The sequence below is a fragment of the Barbus barbus genome, assembly GCF_936440315.1.
Source record: "Barbus barbus genome assembly, chromosome: 38".
Classification (NCBI taxonomy): domain Eukaryota; kingdom Metazoa; phylum Chordata; class Actinopteri; order Cypriniformes; family Cyprinidae; genus Barbus; species Barbus barbus.
Genome location: NC_136716.1, coordinates 18,937,718 through 18,958,632, shown reverse-complemented (window position 1 = coordinate 18,958,632; position 20,915 = coordinate 18,937,718). Strand labels below are relative to the sequence as shown.

Below are 20,915 nucleotides of genomic sequence, written 5' to 3'. Positions count from 1 at the left end.
ATCGCCAAGCAGCTTGGTGAGAAAGTGACAACAGTTGGTAGAATGGAAGAAACACAAAATAACTGTCGATCTCCCTCGGTCTGGAGCTCCATGCAAGATCTCACCTCGTAGAGTTTCAATGATCATGAGAACGGCGAGGAATCAGCCCAGAACTACACGGGAGGATCATGCCAATGATCTCAAAGCAACTGGGACCATAGTCACCAAGAAAACAATTGGTAACACACTACGCCTTGAAGGACTGAAATCCTGCAGCACCCGCAAGGTCCCCCTGCTCAAGAAAGCACATGTACAGGCCCTTCTGAAGCTTGCCAATGATTCAGAGGAGAACTGGGGGAAAGTGTTGTGGTCAGATAAGACCAAAATCGAGCTCTTTGGCATCAATTCAACTCGCCTTGTTTGGAGGAGGAGGAATGCTGCTTATGACCCCAAGAACACCATCCCCACCGTCAAACATGGAGGTGGAAACATTATGCTTTGGGGGTGTTTTTCTGCTAAGGGGACAGAACAACTGCACGGCATCAAAGGGACGATGGACAGGGACATGTACCGTCAGAGCCAGGGTATTGAAGCCAACCAGGGCATTGAAAATGGGTCGTGGATGGGTATTCCAGCATGACAATGACCCAAAACACACGGCCACGGTAACAAAGGAGTGGCTCAAGAAGAAGCACATTAGGGTTCTGGAGTGGCCAAGCCAGTATCCAGACCTTAATCCCATAGAAAATCTGTGGAGGGAGCTGAAGGTTCGAGTTGCCAAACGTCAGCCTCGAAATCTTAATGACTTGGAGAGGATCTGCAAAGAGGAGTGGGACAAAATCCCTCCTGAGATGTGTGTAAACCTGGTGGCCAACTATAAGAAACGTCTGACCTCTCTGACTGCAAACAAGGGTTTTGCTACCAAGTACGAAGTTATGTTTTGCAAAGGGGTCAAATACTTATTTGGCTCAATAAAATGCAAATCAATTTATAACTTTTTTGAAATGCGTTTTTCTGGATTTTTGTGTTGTTTTTCTGTCTCTCACTGTTCAAATAAACCTACCATTAAAATTATAGACTGATAATTTCTTTGTCAGTGGGCAAACGTACAAAATCAGCAGAGGATCAAATAAATTTTTCCCCACTGTATCATTCAAACATTAGATGATCTCTGATGGCAATTTTTCAAGTACTGCATTAAAGTGTCATGAAACCTCCCTGTTTCCGCACTAGTCTTTCACACCTTGGATCTGAAAAAGACTCCAGAAATGGGCATGTAAAACTGTGGAAAAGTGACAGTGTAGAGGGTGGGAAGAGGGGAGAAGACAACCAATAAAATACAGAGCTACAACACACTCATTATACAGACAAATGAATATTAAAATATCTTTAAAACAGAAAGAATAGAGGCAGTTACTTTGTTTACTCTTCTTTAGATTTTCAGTCTATATCATTGTTTGCTGTGTATCACAATATTCTGTCGTGTCATTGCGTTCATGACCATGATGTACCACTGTATCAGTGACCTTATTTGCATGTATTTCATTTGAAGAAGACATTATATGTGCGTGTACACGGTGCTCAGATGTTCAGAGCACGAGAGAATATGAAATGTGTTCACAAAACTTTAAACACACTTGCTCCGGTCCGGATATGAGCTATGATCCACGTGTTTTTACATATTAAATATCGTTGTGGTCATGTTTACAGAGGTGAACTGACAGCGCGGAAGCTCTTTCATGAGATTTGAATTCTCCACTGTAATACAACCTCTTACATAATAGAGCACTGTGTTTGGATTTAAGAGCTCATTCTCATGAATAATACTGAGAAAAGCTCAGAAAACTGATGACGTAGACGCATACGCTCCAGCCACGGCAGCCAATCACCACTCCAAATAAACACACATACATCACTTTTCATGATGTTGGTTCAACTTTGCTTTTTGAACCGGAATAACAAAATTGCTCCAAAAAAAAGAAAAAAAAGAACCACTTTTCCCTTAATAATAGACAATGAATGCTGTTGTTGTTTTCACTGATGTGTAACGTGTTCACATACATGTTAAAATCTCAAAAAATGTGTTTTAGGGTTTCATGACACTTTAAATATTGCAGCTTTAAATCCAAAAAATGTAGCAACAAGACAAATAAGAGTTGACACAGCTTACCTCAGCTACAATGAGCACACCGTACTCGATTAACCTGGTGATAGCATCATGGAAGACTTGGTACAAAGTCTGACAAGGCTATAGAGAGTAAAGACAACATAAATACACTTGAATCATTCACCTGGGTACTTTTTTTTACACAGTCTTTGTTAAATTGAAACATTAACCAGTAATAACAAGTAAACAAATATTTATTCATTTATGCCTGTTTGTTTGTTTGTTAGCTATTAGGACCCTGAATATTTATGTGTAGTGACATTATCTTCATCAGTCAAGGCTCTCGGATACAAGAGACAGCAACCGTGAAAACTCGACGCTACATCTTGATCTGAAACATGATCTTACATCTGAAATGTTAAGGAATTGGCACTGGTTGCTCCACGTATTCAGGCAAGACAATAAATTAATAAGCAGATGCGGTGAGCAACTTTTTAATGAACACGGATTTAATTCTTATTGTGAAATTCCGACTGAGTTAAATAAGATCAAATGTTTAAGAATGAAATGTGTTAAATGCGATGATTATTCATGAAATGTTAAACGTTTTATTTCATCCTCAAATTCGAAATTGTTCACAACCTTGTTGAAGTTCCTTTGAATAGATCATTTAAAAGGTGTTAAACATTTCATTCTTTATCTTTAGAAGTTGAAGTATTTAATGTTTGAAGCTGATAATTCTTTTGGTTGGGGGGAAAAGCGAAATTTTGCAAGTGGGAAAACCCTAAGTCCTGTAAAATAATCTTTAATAGGGGAAGTAAATGAGAAGCTCATTGCCAAGCAGAAAACTCTCTTTTGTTCTCATGAACGACAGCTTACAGAAAAAGGTAAATGGATGTGTGAACAGGAAGCGAAAAAACATTTAAAAGGCATTTTTGAGAGCTTACGAATCCTGGAAGAAGCTGTCGAGAGAAGCTAGGATCTTAAATAAAGAAGAATAAATCTATTTTTGGCAATACAAACACAGAAAGCATCATGTCCAAGAAATTAGATAACCCATCATTCATTATTTCTAAAGACTCTAGCAAGTAAGTAGATGCAAAAGCAGATCTTGCAGCTAAATTGGAACAAGCAAAGTCTAAACTTAGCTACACTTAGTAAGCTTGAAAGTGAACAGTAACTTCATGAGTCACAGATGATGGCAGAAATTAAACAAACGCAAGCTGAGAGAACAAAGTTAAGAATGATGCAATATAATATAATCAAATTGAAGATAACGTAAAGGGAGAATTTAATACACTTTTGATGAGAACTAGGAAGAGAGCACATTCTTCAAGAGTTGATTTTAAGGTTTTGCTGTTTGTTTATAAAGCTCTGCATGGGCTAGCACCACAGTATGTTGCTGATCTCCTTCAAACATATTCTGTATCTCTCCATTCAAGTAACCAATTGCTTCTTCCTGTTCCATAGTCACTCTTAAAAACTAAGGGTGACCGAGCCTTTCCGGTTGCGGCTCCTAAACGGTGAAATACACTTCCAGTTGTTGTGAGACCCTATGGCATGAGCGGACGAGTTGTGGAATTATCCAGATAAAAATCCATTTTATTAAAACAATGAAAAATAGCCAGCACAAGCCCATCTACACCACCTAGCTCACACTGCAAAGCCAAATCACTGCAGAGAAGCAGACGACAGGGGATACGTGCAACCTTTGATTAACCCTAAAACAGGCAACGTGCACCACAGGATACATATTCTTTAGTCTCTTGTAGGGGGCACAAGGAAGAATTTTTCATCCAATATTGTTATCATTATCACAGTTGAGGTTGTTTGGAGTATGGGGGTCACATGACTTGGTTCAAATTTTCTGTGCTTGTTTTGTCAGTTTGACCTAAAGCCAACATGTACGCCCATGGGGCTGGACAGTGGACATTCAGAAAATGTAGAAAGTAGGCATATATTAATCTTAGTTTTTTCATCCAAAAAATGCAGCACAACTGTTAGTATTAATTGTTAATTTTCTTTTTCAGCATCTCAAGACAATGTTAAGTTATATGTTGTTCGTGTTGTTTTTTATTGCATTTTGAAATATGCGTATCCCTTGAGATACCCGAGAAGGGATTGCAACAATTGTCATTTTTAAATGTTGATCAATGTTGTCAAAAGTTTCAATTAAGCATTTGAAAGGTTTTGCTTGACATTATAAATCAACCGCTAGATGGTGGTCATGCTGCTTAAGTGACAGTGGTGTGGGGGCATACCAGCGCTACTGCCACCTCATTGGACAGAAAGTGGGAGAGGCCTGCAGCTCTGCGGATCAGTCTCTCCTGGCTGAGCAGCCTGGATGAAGAATTCTGCTCACTCACTGAAGTTGCAGATTGCTCTCTCAGCAGGGCCAGCGCGCTGCAAGCTAGCACACATACACATGCACACAGTTACAGTACATACAGTTTATCATTCTTAAATAGCTCAAAACACACAATGTGCTGCATCTGTTGTGTCATCCTCAGCCATAATTATATGCAGTACTGGATAGTAACTGATTACATGTAATCTGGATTATGTAATCAGATTCCAAAAATTAAAGTTATATTACATTTGAAAATATCTGTATATTTTTAATTCTCTGCTGTTAGTTAATGGTCACATTAACTGATTTTTCTTTTTTAACGTCCAAGTGTTTTATATCCTGATTATTATTATTATTTTACATTTTTATGATCAATTATTGAATTAGATTTTTATTAACTCCTGCACTCCCTGGAGTTCCTTCACAAACCCCAGTTTTGGATTTGTTGATTATAAATATATATTATATTTATTTTACATAGATTCTTTAAATATAGTTTATGAAATTTTCATATAGAATTATGTTTTTCTGATATGAATATTATACAAAATTATCATATACAAATCTTGTGATAAATGAGTTAGGTTAAAATTAATCTAAAAGTAAACAAAATGTGTAATCTAACAGATGACATTACTAAAAGTATCATTTTTGACAAGAAATATGTAATCAGTAACAGATTACAATTTGTAAATAATCTACCCAGCACTGATTATAATTCTTCATGAATCCTAAATGTGTGTGTGCGTGTATTATGGGTGTGCGATATACAAGATTAACTGGTAGAGATTTTGGACTATCGTCTCTATATTGATTACACACTCACGTGACTTTGCTGAGCTACAACAAAAGACAGAAAATCTCACAGCTCTTCACTAAATCACTTTAGTAACTTTAAGAAATATATATTTAATTTACACAGTGAATAATATGCAGTGTTTTATACATTTAATTACTTTATACATCGTATGTAGCATTTCTTATTTGTTCTACTGTCATTTTTGTTCAATTGCTTGTGATTAGTTTCTTATTCCTATTTAATCGCTGACTCTTTACTTGTCTTCAGTGAGCTTAAGTTTTTTTTGTTGTTGTTGTTTTATTAAATTTAAGGTAGTATAATTTTTTTGTGATATTGACACTAGTAGTGCCAAGAATTATGAAATTTCTATGGTATCAAAAATGTGATATAATAAAGGCCTTATTTAAAGCATAAAAACACGATTTTGTGATATATATCAATACCGTGAAATAAAAGTACTCATATAGTGACATTAGATTTTGGTCATATTGACCACCCCTAGCGTGTATCAGGGGCATCAATACCTCAGTAGCTAATAATAGCGTGAAACAATATTTGCATACAGAATCGAATTGTGATTTCAAATATAAACACAGTAATTAAAGAGGCAAACATACATATTTAAATTAGTACATACATGTATAAAGATAGCTCAATTATGACTATAGGCATCTTCGATATTATACCTATAATGGCATCAGCAATGAAGACGTGGAAAAGGCCGTTGCTGTAGAAATTGAGCTCAAAGAGTGCAGGTACAGTGTTGCTATGGGCGATGATGAACTCTGTGTTTTTGTTGGTGCTGGTGACATTCACACAGTTTCCCAGAAGGCTGAGTGCATGCATGACCACGTCCTCTGAGTTCCCAGAAAAACCCAGGTCGAAGTCCCGTGACAAGATCTCTTCCTTCATATTGAAGAAATCCTCCACCAGTTTAGACAGCAGTACGCCCTGTCCCATTACAAACATGTTACAATTATTATAAACCATTAAAACGGACTGAAGAATGAAGGGTTGCCATGATGTGTGCTGCATAGCATGTGAGGATGGTGCTTACCTGTCTGTGCCGATAAAGGAGGAGACAAGCCACGATATGAGTGGACATGATTGCCGATGACTTGCTGGCGGCTATGGGAAACACAGAAGGCAGTAATCAGATTGACAGACAATTAAAGTGGTTTAACTGAGGCAATCTACAAGAGATGCCAAAAAAATCTGACCCTCGAAATATGAACAGTCATTTGGGAGCTGACTTTTGAGAAAATTCTAAATCCTGTGGCTCAAACGGTACTTGTCATTTTCACAGAAATTGTACAACTTCACCCTTAAATTCTCTGAAGAAGGGAAATGAAAGGCCACTATTTAAATTCGTAACTGCATGACCTACAAACTCCATGAAGCATCTGAAAGTATCTGAAATATGCTGTATGAAGAAAACACAGTGACTTTGGAGCAGAAAACCAGGTTCACGACAGTGTCTGTATTAAACATTCAAAAGCAAGCTGCAATTCCACCTCAGAGTGCCGATCCTCTGACCTCCTGTCCTCAAAAATCAGCACCAACAGGGCATTCAAACACTGAGAAAAGTGACTGGCCAAAAGCAACATCACCATGGTGAGGACTATGACCACAAATAATCAACATAAACTACATCAGCTGTAGATAGATAGAACATGTCTGAAGCATATTTCACCCCAAAATCAAAATGATAAATAGTTTATATATTTATTTATTTAGTCATTTAGCAGACGCTTTTATCCAAAGTGACTTACAAATGAGGACATAAGAAGCAATCAAAACCAACAAAAGAGCAACAATGTGCAAGTGCTATTACAAGTCTTGGTTAGCCTAACGCAGTACAGATAATTATTATTATTATTTATTTTTTTAAATAAAAAGACATATAGATAAAATAAAATTAGAATAGAGTGCACTAGAGTTAGAGGGTCTAGTAAAGATGGACAAATGAGTTTTTAGCCATTTCTTGAAGATGGGTAAGAATTCGGCTGCTCGGATTGAGTTGGGCAGGTCATTCCACCAGATGGGAACAGTTAATGAAAAAGTCTGTGAAAGTGTTTTAGTGTGTCTTTGGGATGGCACAATAATGCGTCGTTCACTTGAAGAACGCAAGCTTCTAGAGGGCACATAAGTCTGAAGTAATAAATTTAGGTAAAGGGGTGCAGAGCCAGTGGTGGTTCTGTAGGCAAACATTAATGCCTTGAATTTAATATCGAGCAGCTATTGGTAGCCAGTGCAAATTGATGAACAGAGGCGTGACGTGCGTTCTTTTCGGCTCATTAAAGATTAATCTTGCAGCGGCAAGATTAATTTTTTATATATGAAAATAATAATTTGCACAAAGACAATTAAAGAAAACGTCATTACCAATAATGAAAATACAATGATTAAATAAAAATGGTATTATATTTTAGCACAGTATTTTAATAAAGGTAACGCAACAAACAACATATTTAAATAGTATTTATCCATTTTCCTGACATACTGATTCTCATTATTGCATTACAGTAATGCGAATATAATAGGGATCACTGAGAATAATGAGGGGGAAAAAACTGGGGAAAATGTACATTGATTTTCATTCAAATAATGCTAACAGATCCTAAAATTTTCCTAAGATGATCTTATATCTTTTTTGTTAAATATTAAATTCAGACATGTTCTTGTAAGGCTTTGTAAAATTCACCCACTAGTTGTTTGATGATAGCCTTTGGTTTTCGATGGGAATTATGATGTTAGAAAGAGACTTTTTGTATCTTTTTGAGCTAAAAATGAGCCCATGTATTCAGATTTTTATTTTGTATGTCAATGATTCTGTAGGGCATGATATAAAGGTGAGAGATGAGCAGGATTGCCATTTTTCATTTTTTACAATTGCTGACCCCACATAAACAGCAATTTTACCCAATCCACCACCATCAATGCTTCAAAAATCAAATCACCCACTGCTGAAGAAACTATTCCTGTATCATGGCCTTTAAAGTGCCCTTACTGAAGAGAACGTGCTTGGCCAGGTTAGTGATGACCTGCCTCCTCCAGGGCTCATCTGACAGGTCTCTAGAATTCAGATGATCCTCAGCTTCTCCATTAAAAACAGCCTGATCAGGTCTGCAAAGAAAAAAACATTACTGAATATAATCCAATTAGCCACACACATCTTTCTACATACCAAATAACAGCAGTCCACATGATTATGTTGGTTGCTGGCAATCTAAAAGCCGTACTGTGCAGCAACGATGGTGGGGAGAAGGATCTGCTCCAGCGTGAGAGAGGCCTGGAGATGGCGACTGCGCTGTGTGTCCATGTACTCCTAAAGCAATGGACAAGAAAAATCCAGACATTAGGGGAGAGAGCCACTATGTATTCAGCCAAACTGAGATCAGATGAGCTGCTCTGACCTTCAGGGAGAAGGGCTGTGTGAAATCCACACGCACACAGCCGTAATTCTTCCGGAGCATCCTGAACACACCACAGGCAATTCCCCACAGACTCTCATTCTTCTTAGGTTTGCCCTGAAGTGAGGAGAACAGCAGGAACATTAAGCAAAGACTGATGATAAAATGCGTAATAATAATAATAAAAAAAAAACATTTGGTAGTGAACACAAAAACAACAGTTTTCAGTTAAAAGGTGCATTGCATGAAAATAGGCATTTCCTTTAATGTACTACGTAGACCAGAGTTACATCAGTTATACAGTTGGGCAAAAAAGTATTTAGTCAGCCACCAATTGTGCAAGTTCTCCCACTTAAAAAGATGAGAGAGGCCTGTAATTTTCATCACAGGTACACTTCAACTATGAGACAGAATGGGGGAAAGAATCCAGGAAATCACATTGTCTGATTTTTAAAGAATTTATTTGCAAATTATGGTGGAAAATGAAAAGTATTTGGTCAATGAAAAAAGTTCATCTCAATACTTTGTTATATACCCTTTGTTGGCAATGACAGAGGTCAAACGTTTTCTGTAAGTCTTCACAAGGTTTTCACACACTGTTGCTGGTATTTTGGCCCATTCCTCCATGCAGATCCTCTAGAGCAGTGATGTTTTGGGGCTGTCGCTGGGCAACACGGACTTTCAACTCCCTCCAAAGATTTTCTATGGGGTTGAGATCTGGAGACTGGCTAGGCCACTCCAGGACCTTGAAATGCTTCTTCCGAAGCCACTCCTTCGTTGCCCGGGTGGTGTGTTTGGGATCATGCCGAAAGACCCAGCCACGTTTCATCTTCAATGCCCTTGCTGATGGAAGGAGGTTTTCACTCAAAATCTCACGATACATAGCCCCATTCATTCTTTCCTTTACAAGGATCAGTCGTCCTGGTCCCTTTGCAGAAAAACAGCCCCAAAGCATGATGTTTCCACCCCTATGCTTCACAGTAGGTATGGTGTTCTTTGGATGCAACTCAGCATTCTTTCTCCTCCAAATACGATGAGTTGAGTTTTTACCAAAAAGTTCTATTTTGGTTTCATATGACCATATGACATTCTCCCAATCCTCTTCTGGATCCTCCAAATGCTCTCTAGCAAACTTCAGACGGGCCCAGACATGTACTGACTTAAGCAGGGGAACATGTCTGGCACTGCAGGATTTGAGTCCCTGGCGGCGTAGTGTGTTACTGATGGTAGCCTTTGTTACTTTGGTCCCAGCTCTCTGCAGGTCATTTACTAGGTCCCCCGTGTGGTTCTGTGATTTTTGCTCACCGTTCTTGTGATCATTTTGATAATTTTGGGGGAGATCTTGCGTGGAGCCCCAGATCGAGGGAGATTATCAGTGGTCTTGTATGTCTTCCATTTTCTAATAATTGCTCCCACAGTTGATTTCTTCACACCAAGCTGCTTGCCTATTGCAGATTCAGTCTTCCCAGCCTGGTGCAGGTCTACAATTTTATTTCTTGTGTCCTTCGACAGCTCTTTGGTCTTGGCCATAGTGGAGTTTGGAGTGTGACTGTTTGAGGTTGTGGACAGGTGTCTTTTATACTGATAACGAGTTCAAACAGGTGCCATTAATACAGGTAACGAGTGGAGGACAGAGGAGCCTCTTAAAGAAGAAGTTTCAGGTCTGTGAGAGCCAGAAATCTTGCTTGTTTGTAGGTGACCAAATACTTATTTTACCGAAGGAATTTACCAATTAATTCATTAAAAATCCTACAATGTGATTTCCTGGATTCTTTCCCCCATGCCCCCATTCTGTCTCTCATAGTTGAAGTGTACCTATGATGAAAATTACAGGCCTCTCTCATCTTTTTAAGTGGGAGAACTTGCACAATTGGTGGCTGACTAAATAGTTTTTTGCCCAACTGTATTATACCAGCTATATTGGGATATTTAGTCGTAAACACTGCTTTCTACCAATTTTTAGATTATTTTTGTCTTTCATTTTTTAATACAATGACATTAGTAATAACAACAACAATGACTATGATTACTATAATTATGTAAAAAATTCAACAATAAAAAATAAAAATCTGTGTTCCATAAAAGATTTAGTTTTTATATAAATTAATTATTATATTTTAAAAAAATTAAGCTAAAATAAAAACACTGTAATCTTTTATGAAACATGGAACACAAACAGTTATATAAAAATTTATCTAATTAATTTAATTAATCTTTTATGGAACACAAAGCTTGTCTCAATTATATATATAAATAAAATCAGACTCTTTCACCAACTGAATTTAAATTCCATGAGTCAAAGAGTCTGTTTTCGATACAATATGAGTGAACTTAATATCGACTTCCTGTGGGATATCACCACATACCAGCTGCTCACTGTTGTAGTTTCCCTCTATAATGCGGTCATAAGAGATGCCTACAGGCACGATCAGAACATCGGGGATGCTGTTGGCACACAGTGCGTCAACCACGATTGAGAGCATGCCCGCATGCGCTGGAGATGGCTTTCCACTGCGAGAGCGTGTGCCCTCTAAATACACCTCCAAAAACTGCTGCTGCCGCAACAACTCTTCCGTGTACTGAAATTGAGAGGAGAACAGAAGATTAACCCACAACGAATATTACAATCCTTTAGATCCATGACCCACCCTTTGCAAATTTCCTGTAATTAAAGCAGCCCATTGTGGTAATGTGGTGCTCAACATGAATAATGCAGGAGTAATCCATCAGCTTTCGGTGACAGCCACCTCTAATCCCAAGCCTCTCTACAGTCGCTACAATGACAATCACCATGTTATTTTAACTAAAGCAGACCATATTACAGCTGCTCCAGTTTCCTGGTCACTCATATGATATTTCCTACCTAGGGCTGTCATCGACTAAAGATTTTTCTGGTAGACTAGTAGTCGTTTATTTATGCGATTAGTCGACTAATCGCAAGTTTATATTAATAACCCATATAATTCATAATAATGAGCCTTTAATAGCCAATAGCCCATCAACACTCAAGCATGCACATAAAGCTTGCCAAAGCGCACTTGTGTAAGTAATGATTATGAATGCGTCAGGAAAAAAATGTAAGAAGGCTGCCTTAACATTATAATTGTTGGGTAATTGCCCCAATGATATTACGCAGCACCTGAAAGTAGTGCCCAGCTATATCCCCAGCAAAGAAATTGGGGGCAGAGGAATTAGGTGATTTTCAGTCCATAGCCTTAATGCCCATTATTATGAAAACTTTAGAGAAAATAGTGGTAAAACAACTCCTAAGGTCAGTAGAAAATTGAATTGAAGTTAATTGAATATCATAACTAGTTACCTAGCTGGGGACTACTTTCAGGTGCTGCGTAATATCATTACGCCAGCTGCACCCATGGTACGGCAGCAAAGTTCCTTGATTCTCAGGTTAGATGGAGCATGGGGCACATCAGGTGAGTTTCTAGATTTCTGGACTAACTGCTTGACTTTAGTTAAGTTGTTATGCAGTCACATTAACTATGGGGGGCTAGATAAAATGCTATTGAAATACTTGCATGGTTCGGGCATATTTCATAGTACTAGCCATAACCTCTGGTTATTGTCTCAGTTTTAGTTAAGTTGTTATGTAGTTAGATCAACTATAGGGGGCTAGATCAAAACACTATTGAAGTATTAGCATATTTCATAGTGCTAGCCATAACCTCTGATTCCTAAACTTTATTCAAGTTGTTATATAGTTAGACTAACTACTGTATAGGGTGCTAGATAAAAACACTATTGAAATATCATAGTGCTACCCATAACCTCTGATTATTGTTGGAGCTTTAACTAAGTTGTTACATAGACTGTAGGGGGCTAAACAGAACCACTATTTAAAAATGACAAGCATGATGCGGTCTTTTAAATAGTTAGTCATAACCTCTGACTGCTGATCAGACTGGAGGGTTTGTGATCGCGGCGCCGACGTGAGGCACCCTGAGCGACATAAATTCCTAATGAACGAGTAAATATAAAGTAAAGAGTTAACTAGAATAATCAAATGTCAGAAGAATACTAATTAGAAACAGACAAACAACCAATTTGTATTTCAACCTAATTGCGAGGTCAGATTAAATAATAAAATGGAGTCAGATTTGAATTTAACCTAAATTTAATAACAATTCGTGGACCTTACACCATGTAATGTTGGTGCTACTCACACGTTTCAGATGACAAGCCACATTTGAGGTTGACGATCGAAAGGAACGTTTGCGTGTCCTGACCAATGTACTATAATCACCACATAGACCAGCTGTTAATAATCTGTCCATCACAGAGTGTGTGACTCACTTCCTGTGGGTTTTTTTCAGTGATTAAGCGACTAATGAAATTTTGATCGACTTATGCTGCCTTCACGTGCTATCGGAATTCTCATAAGTACGAGTTTCCTAATCGGAACGGCCTCTCAAGTCATATTTACTACTGGGAAATTTTGAAATAATTTTGATACCAAAGTTTCCGAGTTGGGCGGGTCATAAACTTTAAACATAGTGGAGGGGACAACCATTGCTGCTGCCAATGCTGTTCTTACAACAACTACATCCTTTTGTCTTGTCGCTAAAGTAGTGCATTTATAGGCTACATATGAACAATCATTTGATGCATATTGTATGTTTTATAAGCAGTGAAATAAGCATGTATTTGACCGAAATTCCAGAATTGTCAGGAAACTGCATGTGTCGCGCAGTGAATGTTTATATGATTGTCAACCAATGGGATGCTACATTTTATTTTTCCTGACATTAAAGCACTTGAATACAACAAGCTTGAAATCAAAACTTCATAAGCGGGAAATTTCCGATAGCACGTGAAGGCAACATACGCCTCTTCTGGTCAACTAACCTAATCCCTACCACACACAGCCACATTCACACTTTTTTTTTTTACAATAGCCAAACCGAAACTCCAAGTAATTTTCTCCGAAATAGAGAGCATGTACCAGAGGTTTGACCCAAAACTTTTGAACAATAATGTATGCGCATTTATAGTAAGAGTTTGATTCCTCTGAAGGGTTTTTCCCTTCACTACCTAAAGTTTTAGGTAGTTTCCTTGCCACGTTTTCACCGTGGGCTTTAGGATATTAAAGTGCAATTTTCTGTAAATCTGCTTTGAAACTTATGATCTAACACCACTATACAAGTTGATCTTAAATCTCTGTGGACTTACTGCATGTAACAGTGATCTGTATAACACATCCTTCTTCCCGTCTGAAGTCTCATCCAGTTTACGACGAATGAAAAATCCTCCGAGTTTCCGTATTAGCGTGCTAAGGAAGTACAATGCATACATACCTTATGTTATATTCAGACATCAGTTTGACTGTCTATTGTCGAAATACAGTGTATCTTAAAAAATAACAACAAGATCATCATGACTTTGTACCTTAAGATGGGGATGTTAAGGTTGTTGCCAGCTGCGATGTGAGGGGCTTTGATGTTGTGACAAAACAGGATGAAGGTGATGAGCAGGTAGTCTATGTGGGACTTGTGAACAGGAAGGAAGACCAAGGGAACATTGTACTAGAAGACACACAATAAAATGTTTGTTATACTTCTAGATAATGGTATAAATCTACACCTGTAATTGAGTTGTTACAGTATGTGTATGCAGATAAGAAGAAATGTCCATGTTGGGTGGGAATAGGCCATGTAAATGTCTGACCTCAGATGCTGCTTTCTTCACCATCTCCAGCTGACCTTTATGGATCTGAATGCTCCAGAAGAATCCATTAAACAATTTCAACAACACCCATCCTGTTAATCTAAGAGACATACAAGAAAGAGAGATGATGTAGGATTTGCTTCTAATCAGTGAATAAATTACAAAACCAAAATGATATTTCTCCTTAAAAATACAAAAATTAATACTATTTAAAATTTAAATGTCTATTTTGATTCAGGAAAGACACATTAAATCTATCAAAAGTGAGTGTAAAGATTTTTACATGGTTACAAAAGATTTATATTTTAAATAAATGCCGTTCTTTTGAAATTGAAAAATCCTGAAAAGATATATCACGGTTTCCACAAAAATATTAAATCAGCACAACTGTTTTCAACATTGATAATATGAAAACATCTTAAAGGGTTAGTTCACCCAAAAATTTGCCTGTTTTTTTCTCACCCTCGAGGAATCCTAGGTGTATATGACTTTCTTCTTTCAGACGAATCCAATCGGAGTTATATTAATAATTTTGTCCTGGCTCTTCCAAGCGTTATCATTGCAGTGGTTGGGTGCTGTTTGATCTACAGTCCACATGACGTGAAATAAAAAGCGCGCATCCATAATAAAACGTGCATTCATATTTTGAAAGAAAAATATGCAATTTTAAAACTTAATAGACACTTTTCTATCACTTCACCTAACTGTCATATGGGGAAGCCGTTCCGGCGGATGACTTAGGACGTGGGCGTTTAGTGACGAACGCGGAGAGAGAACAAAACAAATTAGAAGTACAAACCAAGGTTTTGTAAAGAAAAATGCTGGAGGATTTGTTGTGTGCGCAGACCTGGGAAACTTGATTTTCGCATTGGTCTGAATGAAAATGCAAATTCATTCTTTGCCACTTGGTGCTGCTTTTGGAGCATTAAAAATAGATGTTTCCCTGGTAACGGCTGTACACACGGCTTTAAATGAAATCGACCAATCACCGCAGATTAACGTCACGCAAAGGAGGGGTTTGGAAAAATGAATCGCTGAGCGAATCGTTTGGGAGTCATTGATCAAATAAGGGAAAAATAAATGCATATTATAAGAAAATTAAAGTGTTTTTTGACCTTGCATGCATGTCAAACTGTTGCTGGAGACTCCCAAAACCAAAATACGAACCTTTCATAACCCATAATAGGGGCACTTTAATAAAACTCCGGTTGGATTCATCTGAAAGAAGAAAGTCATATACACCTATGCCTCGAGGGTTAGTATAAAACAGGCTAATTTTCATTTTTGGGTGAATCAAAGCACCAATCGTCATATTAAAATGATTTATGAAGGACCATGTGACACTGACAACTGGAATAATGGCTGCTGAAATGTTTTTGAAAATTCAACTTTGCCATGACACAAATAAATTACATTTTAAAATATGATAATATTAAATTATTATTTTAAGTTGTAATAATATTTCAAAATATTACTGTTTTACTTCATTTTTGATCAAAAACATGCAGCCTAATTTTAAACAATATTTTTACAATAATAGAATTGATAGTTATTCCATAAATATTAAAAAAGTAATTTGATTCATCGGTTGTTGTTTTGTAAATTGTAGCTTTGCTCATGGAGCATTTTGTGAAAACTGTACCTGATGAAGCCAGGTGAGATGTTGGCAACCATTTCCTGCAGGAATCCTCTGGTCTTCCGTCTAACTTTACTGACAGCTTTGGAATCCACTCCAGACTCTGCATCTGTGCTGGCACCCTCGGATGCTACCTCCACGATAGCACTTTCCAGCCTACAGCAATAACACTCACAGTCAATCTGGATGCTATGATACATTCCTGCTGCTTAGGATCAGACCTTTACATTGCACTTGTTCCTTGCTTTTAAACACTTGGTACCTGCTGTTGTGAAGCACGTTCTCCACCACATTGCGAGCAAACATGTCTTTCCGGACATCTCTCTCCAAGACAAACAGCACATAACTCAGCCTCCGTGCAAGCCAACCTCTGTGTCTGCAGCATACAAAATACAAAACAGCAGCGTATGGAACGTTTTAAAGAGTATTAATGTATAGTATATTTAACTTAAAGGAATATTTCAACAAAAAATTAAGAATTCTGTCATTATTTACCAACTCATTCTCATGTTGCGCCTTCTATGGAACATGAAATTGGATAAAATCGTGAAAAACCTTCTTAATGATTTGTTTCTGAATCAGACTGATTTAATTGACTCAATGATTCTGTTTCACCAGTTCTCTTTTTTGCACAATTTTTGGAACCATTTGGTAGAACCCTTCGTTCTGCAATATCAAATTATTCCAGCAGTATTACGCACTCTCCTATTCCTCCCCTGATTGGCAGTGCCAGCTCAGACCACTTTTGGTCCATGTCATGTGATCTAGGTACATAATATCCCCTGACAGTGTTAATAATTTATTTCCTGACTTTCCACTCCTCACAGAAACCTCCAACCTTCCATTTGACACTTGAATGTAAACACACAGCGGATCATTTGGTGGGGAAACTACATCTGACCAACTATGGTATTAATGGCGTATCACAAACTAAACTAGGTTAATGAATTGTACTATACAGCAAGCAACTAAGCAATGTGTGTATTCTCATGATAAATAATGAGGGAAGTGGTCATATATTCATAGCCATCAGGTCTATGGCCAAAAGAGGTTGATGTTTACCTTGTGTGTGTTTCATTGATGTAAATCACATTACGGAGCCCTAGTGAAGGGATGCTGGAATTGAACAGCCTCTCCTGGAACACATAATTGTAGTAACTGTCAAACTACAGATGTTACTTACACATGTGCATTCAGTCAATATGCCAAAGCTTTGACAAACTAACCTGACTCAGAGGTGTGCAAGAGTGACAGCATCTTCCAACAAATGGTCTCTTCCTGTTCAGCAGACCCTCCTTCCATGTGGTGGTCACAGAACGAAGGACAGAGGGGCTGGAGCTTCTGTCCTACATGTCAAATACAGTGTTTACTGTACAAAAGATCACTGCAACAAGATAAATCTTAGTAACCTAACCTTCCAAAAATGTTCCATTTGTTGAAATTAGTTATGGATTAGGTATCATGAACTAACAATTAACAAAATCTTTTACAGCATGTATTAATCTAGCTTAATGCTATTTCTTTATATATTTCATTGTTAATTTAAACAACTTGAAATGTAAAAAAATAAATATTAACCTATATAAATAAAAGCTGTCAAACATTGTCTTTCAATTGTTTTTTTGTTTTTTTACTTGTACTTCTACTGTATTGACAAAGCTGCTTGTTTTTAAACTTTATTGTATTCAACAGGGTGGTAATACATTGAAAAATTTTATCTAATATTTTATATAATGAAAGTAATAATAATCTGCAATTTCAGAATTCCAGAAATTATTATTATTTGTTTAAATCCCTCATTTATCCAGGTTTTCCAAGACTGTGAGAAATAAATTAAAAATTACAGTTGTCGAGGTAAGTAAAAAAATAAATAAATAAATAGGTGGAAAGAAACAATGAATGCCCGAAAGAAAGAAAAAAGCTTTATTTTACCTTATTTTTAAATTGTGATGTTGCAAAAGCGATAGTTACGGGTGTTCTGAGTAGCTCCTTACTGGCCCAAAACAACCTACACTACTTAAATCTCAATATTTGAATCCTTGGTGTGATTTAAGTCCCTTCTTTACATCAAGTCTATGGGATTTTGGTTTGTTTTATTGTCAATGAGGTTATAGGTGTAATCACAAGATAATAAACTACCCTCAACAGGTCTCATTATTTGAGATATCATTTAAGTCTGTAGCACAAACAGCACAGGACAAGTTACACACTGATGTTTAATACTTAAGGTTAAGGGTTTGTTCAAATCTTTTAAGCATAAGCAATAACAGAGAAGCTTTCTTTAGTGTGTCCTAGTTTCTCCATACTCACCTGGTCCTCACAGGGATGCTTCAGACAACCACTTCCTGCGTCAGGATTATTGGCCAGGAGAATGTTATCTGGACCCCCCAGAACCATGCGGACATCCATCACCTCTCTTCAAACCACACATCAACAACAAAACTGTGGGAGGGAAAGAAAAACAGAGAATAAGCAGAGGTCCATTGCCACCCTCTGTGCTGTAGGTCAAAACACGGACAAGCTCTGATTACAGCTTTTCACAATAGATCACCGCAGCAGGAAAAATATTCCACAAAAAAAGCTTCAACGTGAAACAATTGTGTCTTCTATTCGACACAGCACCTCCAGCTCAACTGCAGCTGAATACCAGGAATGTCAGACGATGCGTTTCAGCCAATCACAGCAAACAAATAAGGTTCGCCAAACCTGCTGCGGTGGTTTCAGGTGAGCTGATCATTCTGCCAAAGATTTCAGGAAGAACGGCAACAAAACAAGCAGAGCTTGATTGTAGTTTAGTGCACCATGGCTCAGTCTACTTTCCTGATCTTTGCCGCCTTGGGATAAAGAAAACTGACAGGCTTGACAACAGCTCAAAGCACATGAGACACCATCAGTTAAACTAACCTCACGGTTGCAAAACTGAGCGCACGTGCGACGTAAGAAGACACGGCCACTCTTCTTACCGCTGCATCTCTTTCATAATGTCCTGTGACCTGCAGCTACATAATCTCTTGTTTTTATCTGCTGATTTGCTGACCCATGGATGAGAGAGTCTACTCTCTGGTGTCATGTTAAAGCGCTACAGCCTACCCGCCTGTGGAAAACACGCTGAAATAAAAAGGGGGATGATGGAAGCATACAATATATTGCAGCTGTCCAGGTCAGAAGTAAACTGGAAGGGTGATAGTCACCGCAAAACCAACCGGTGTCTGTGCTCCAGCAAAGCGATATATTTATGGACGACAAGCTGTGGAAAAAAGCTTGTGCCAAATTGAGGGTGCAGAATGTACCCTTTGAAAATCACATGAGAGATCTGCACGTTTAGTGCATCAAGAACCTCACTTCCAACAAATAGATGAGAAAGCTATTTGAAACTGACATGTTTGTCTTTCTAACTAACATTTGGCTGTGGCATAAAAACACAAGGTGAGAAGGAGGAACTTCAAAATAGACATGAAGTTTAAAGGCTCTGACTTTATTTCCTCTTGTGGTCAAACACAGTGTACTGTTGTCTGTATTACTATGGGTTCTTCTTATTTCCTCTGTGACTGCACTTCTTCAAAACACCCCATCAGCAGCTCACAAGGGCATTACAGAAGCCGCAATGGGACCGTTTAGTCCATTGGTAGAATACACGGAGGCTGTATTATTGATGGGGGTTTTTTTTTTAATCTTTTGTGCGTCATGGGTAGAAAAACGAGATTAAGATTTTGTTTTGATTATTGCTATAATGCAATAGGTCAAAATGGCAATGGCTACAATAGCAATTCTATGCATGCTCTACTTCATTATGCATATATGCAGATTTTAATGGGACATATTGTAGAATAGTCAAGTCAAGTGACCATTATTTATATAACACTTTTTACAATGCAGACTGTGTCAAAGCAGCATTACAGTATTAAACAGGGAAACAGTGTGTCGAAATAGTGTTCCGTTCTCCTCTGGCCAGACGAAACCAGCAGTTTAATTCTAGGAATACCACTGATCTATATATAATGTTCTCTATTATAGATCAGTGAGGAATACGCATCTAGATTTTCACATTTTATTACTGAAAGAGATGTTCACTTGCAATTAGGGTTGCAAAGGGGTGGAAAATTTCCAAAAATCCCAGGAAGATTAAAAAAAATCCCGGAAAGTTTCCGAAATTTACTGGACATTTTCCAACTTTTTGCAACCCTACTTGCAATTTTACCCTGCAACTGCAAGAAAACAATACATCCTAATTACGGAAGGAAAAAAAAAAAACAGAACTTTTTGGAAAAAAAAGCTGAATTTTAAGATACATTTAGAATCAGAATTGTGCAAATCAGAGAGAAAGTAGCAATTACTTTTTATTTTTTTGGTGGAAACGGGCTTCCATACAAATCAAAGGCGCCCACACCAGTAGCTGTTAATAAAATTGACTTATAATTATTTTAATATTATGGCTGATAATTGATAAATGGCTAATTTTAAAATAAAAAAATACAATTAAAAAAATTATAATTAAATGCTATATGTGAATTTAAAATTGTGAAATTTTTGATAATGTAAAATATGAAAAATAGAAAATTTTGAAATGTTAGATTCAACAAACATTTAACTTTATTCAATTACAAGTGTTTTTAAATATTAATTTTACATAACCATTAGATGACAGCAAAGCAATCTAAATGTAAAAAATAGCATATATTAGCATGCACAACTGAATATCTAATACTGTTAAAAATAACACCAACAATTTTTTTATTTATTCCAATATCAGCCAGTAACTGATAATACTTACTATATTGCACATGTCTGGTCATAACTGTGCCTTAAAGATATTACCCTTCAAAACATTTGAACATTCAAAAAAATGTGGTTTCCAATTGCTTGAAAACTCGCAAAGTGCTTAATATTCCAATCATAATATGCTTTTGCCTATCGTTCTTAGCTGACAGTAATGTAATTAAGATGACTCAATC

The 20,915-nt window shown here is 37.3% G+C and overlaps 1 protein-coding gene across 2 annotated transcripts in view; it reads right to left on the bottom strand.

Annotated features, from left to right (window-relative positions):
- Positions 1 to 20,915, bottom strand: part of LOC306857604 (glycerol-3-phosphate acyltransferase 1, mitochondrial-like) — a 30,974-nt gene that overhangs the window by 7,053 nt on the left and 3,006 nt on the right. For both annotated transcript variants that reach the window (XM_079397624.1, XM_079397625.1), the window contains exons 2-17: positions 18,274 to 18,405; positions 17,190 to 17,309; positions 17,026 to 17,099; positions 16,226 to 16,339; positions 15,970 to 16,119; positions 14,328 to 14,427; positions 14,049 to 14,185; positions 13,833 to 13,932; positions 11,015 to 11,227; positions 8,652 to 8,765; positions 8,478 to 8,563; positions 8,246 to 8,361; positions 6,293 to 6,363; positions 5,922 to 6,186; positions 4,348 to 4,496; positions 2,150 to 2,227 (exon numbers count right to left, since the gene is read on the bottom strand). In XM_079397624.1, coding sequence (XP_079253750.1) covers positions 2,150 to 2,227; positions 4,348 to 4,496; positions 5,922 to 6,186; positions 6,293 to 6,363; positions 8,246 to 8,361; positions 8,478 to 8,563; positions 8,652 to 8,765; positions 11,015 to 11,227; positions 13,833 to 13,932; positions 14,049 to 14,185; positions 14,328 to 14,427; positions 15,970 to 16,119; positions 16,226 to 16,339; positions 17,026 to 17,099; positions 17,190 to 17,309; positions 18,274 to 18,372 — 1,986 coding nt within the window. In that variant the 5' untranslated portion in view covers positions 18,373 to 18,405. The remainder of the gene's footprint in view (positions 1 to 2,149; positions 2,228 to 4,347; positions 4,497 to 5,921; positions 6,187 to 6,292; positions 6,364 to 8,245; positions 8,362 to 8,477; positions 8,564 to 8,651; positions 8,766 to 11,014; positions 11,228 to 13,832; positions 13,933 to 14,048; positions 14,186 to 14,327; positions 14,428 to 15,969; positions 16,120 to 16,225; positions 16,340 to 17,025; positions 17,100 to 17,189; positions 17,310 to 18,273; positions 18,406 to 20,915) is intronic.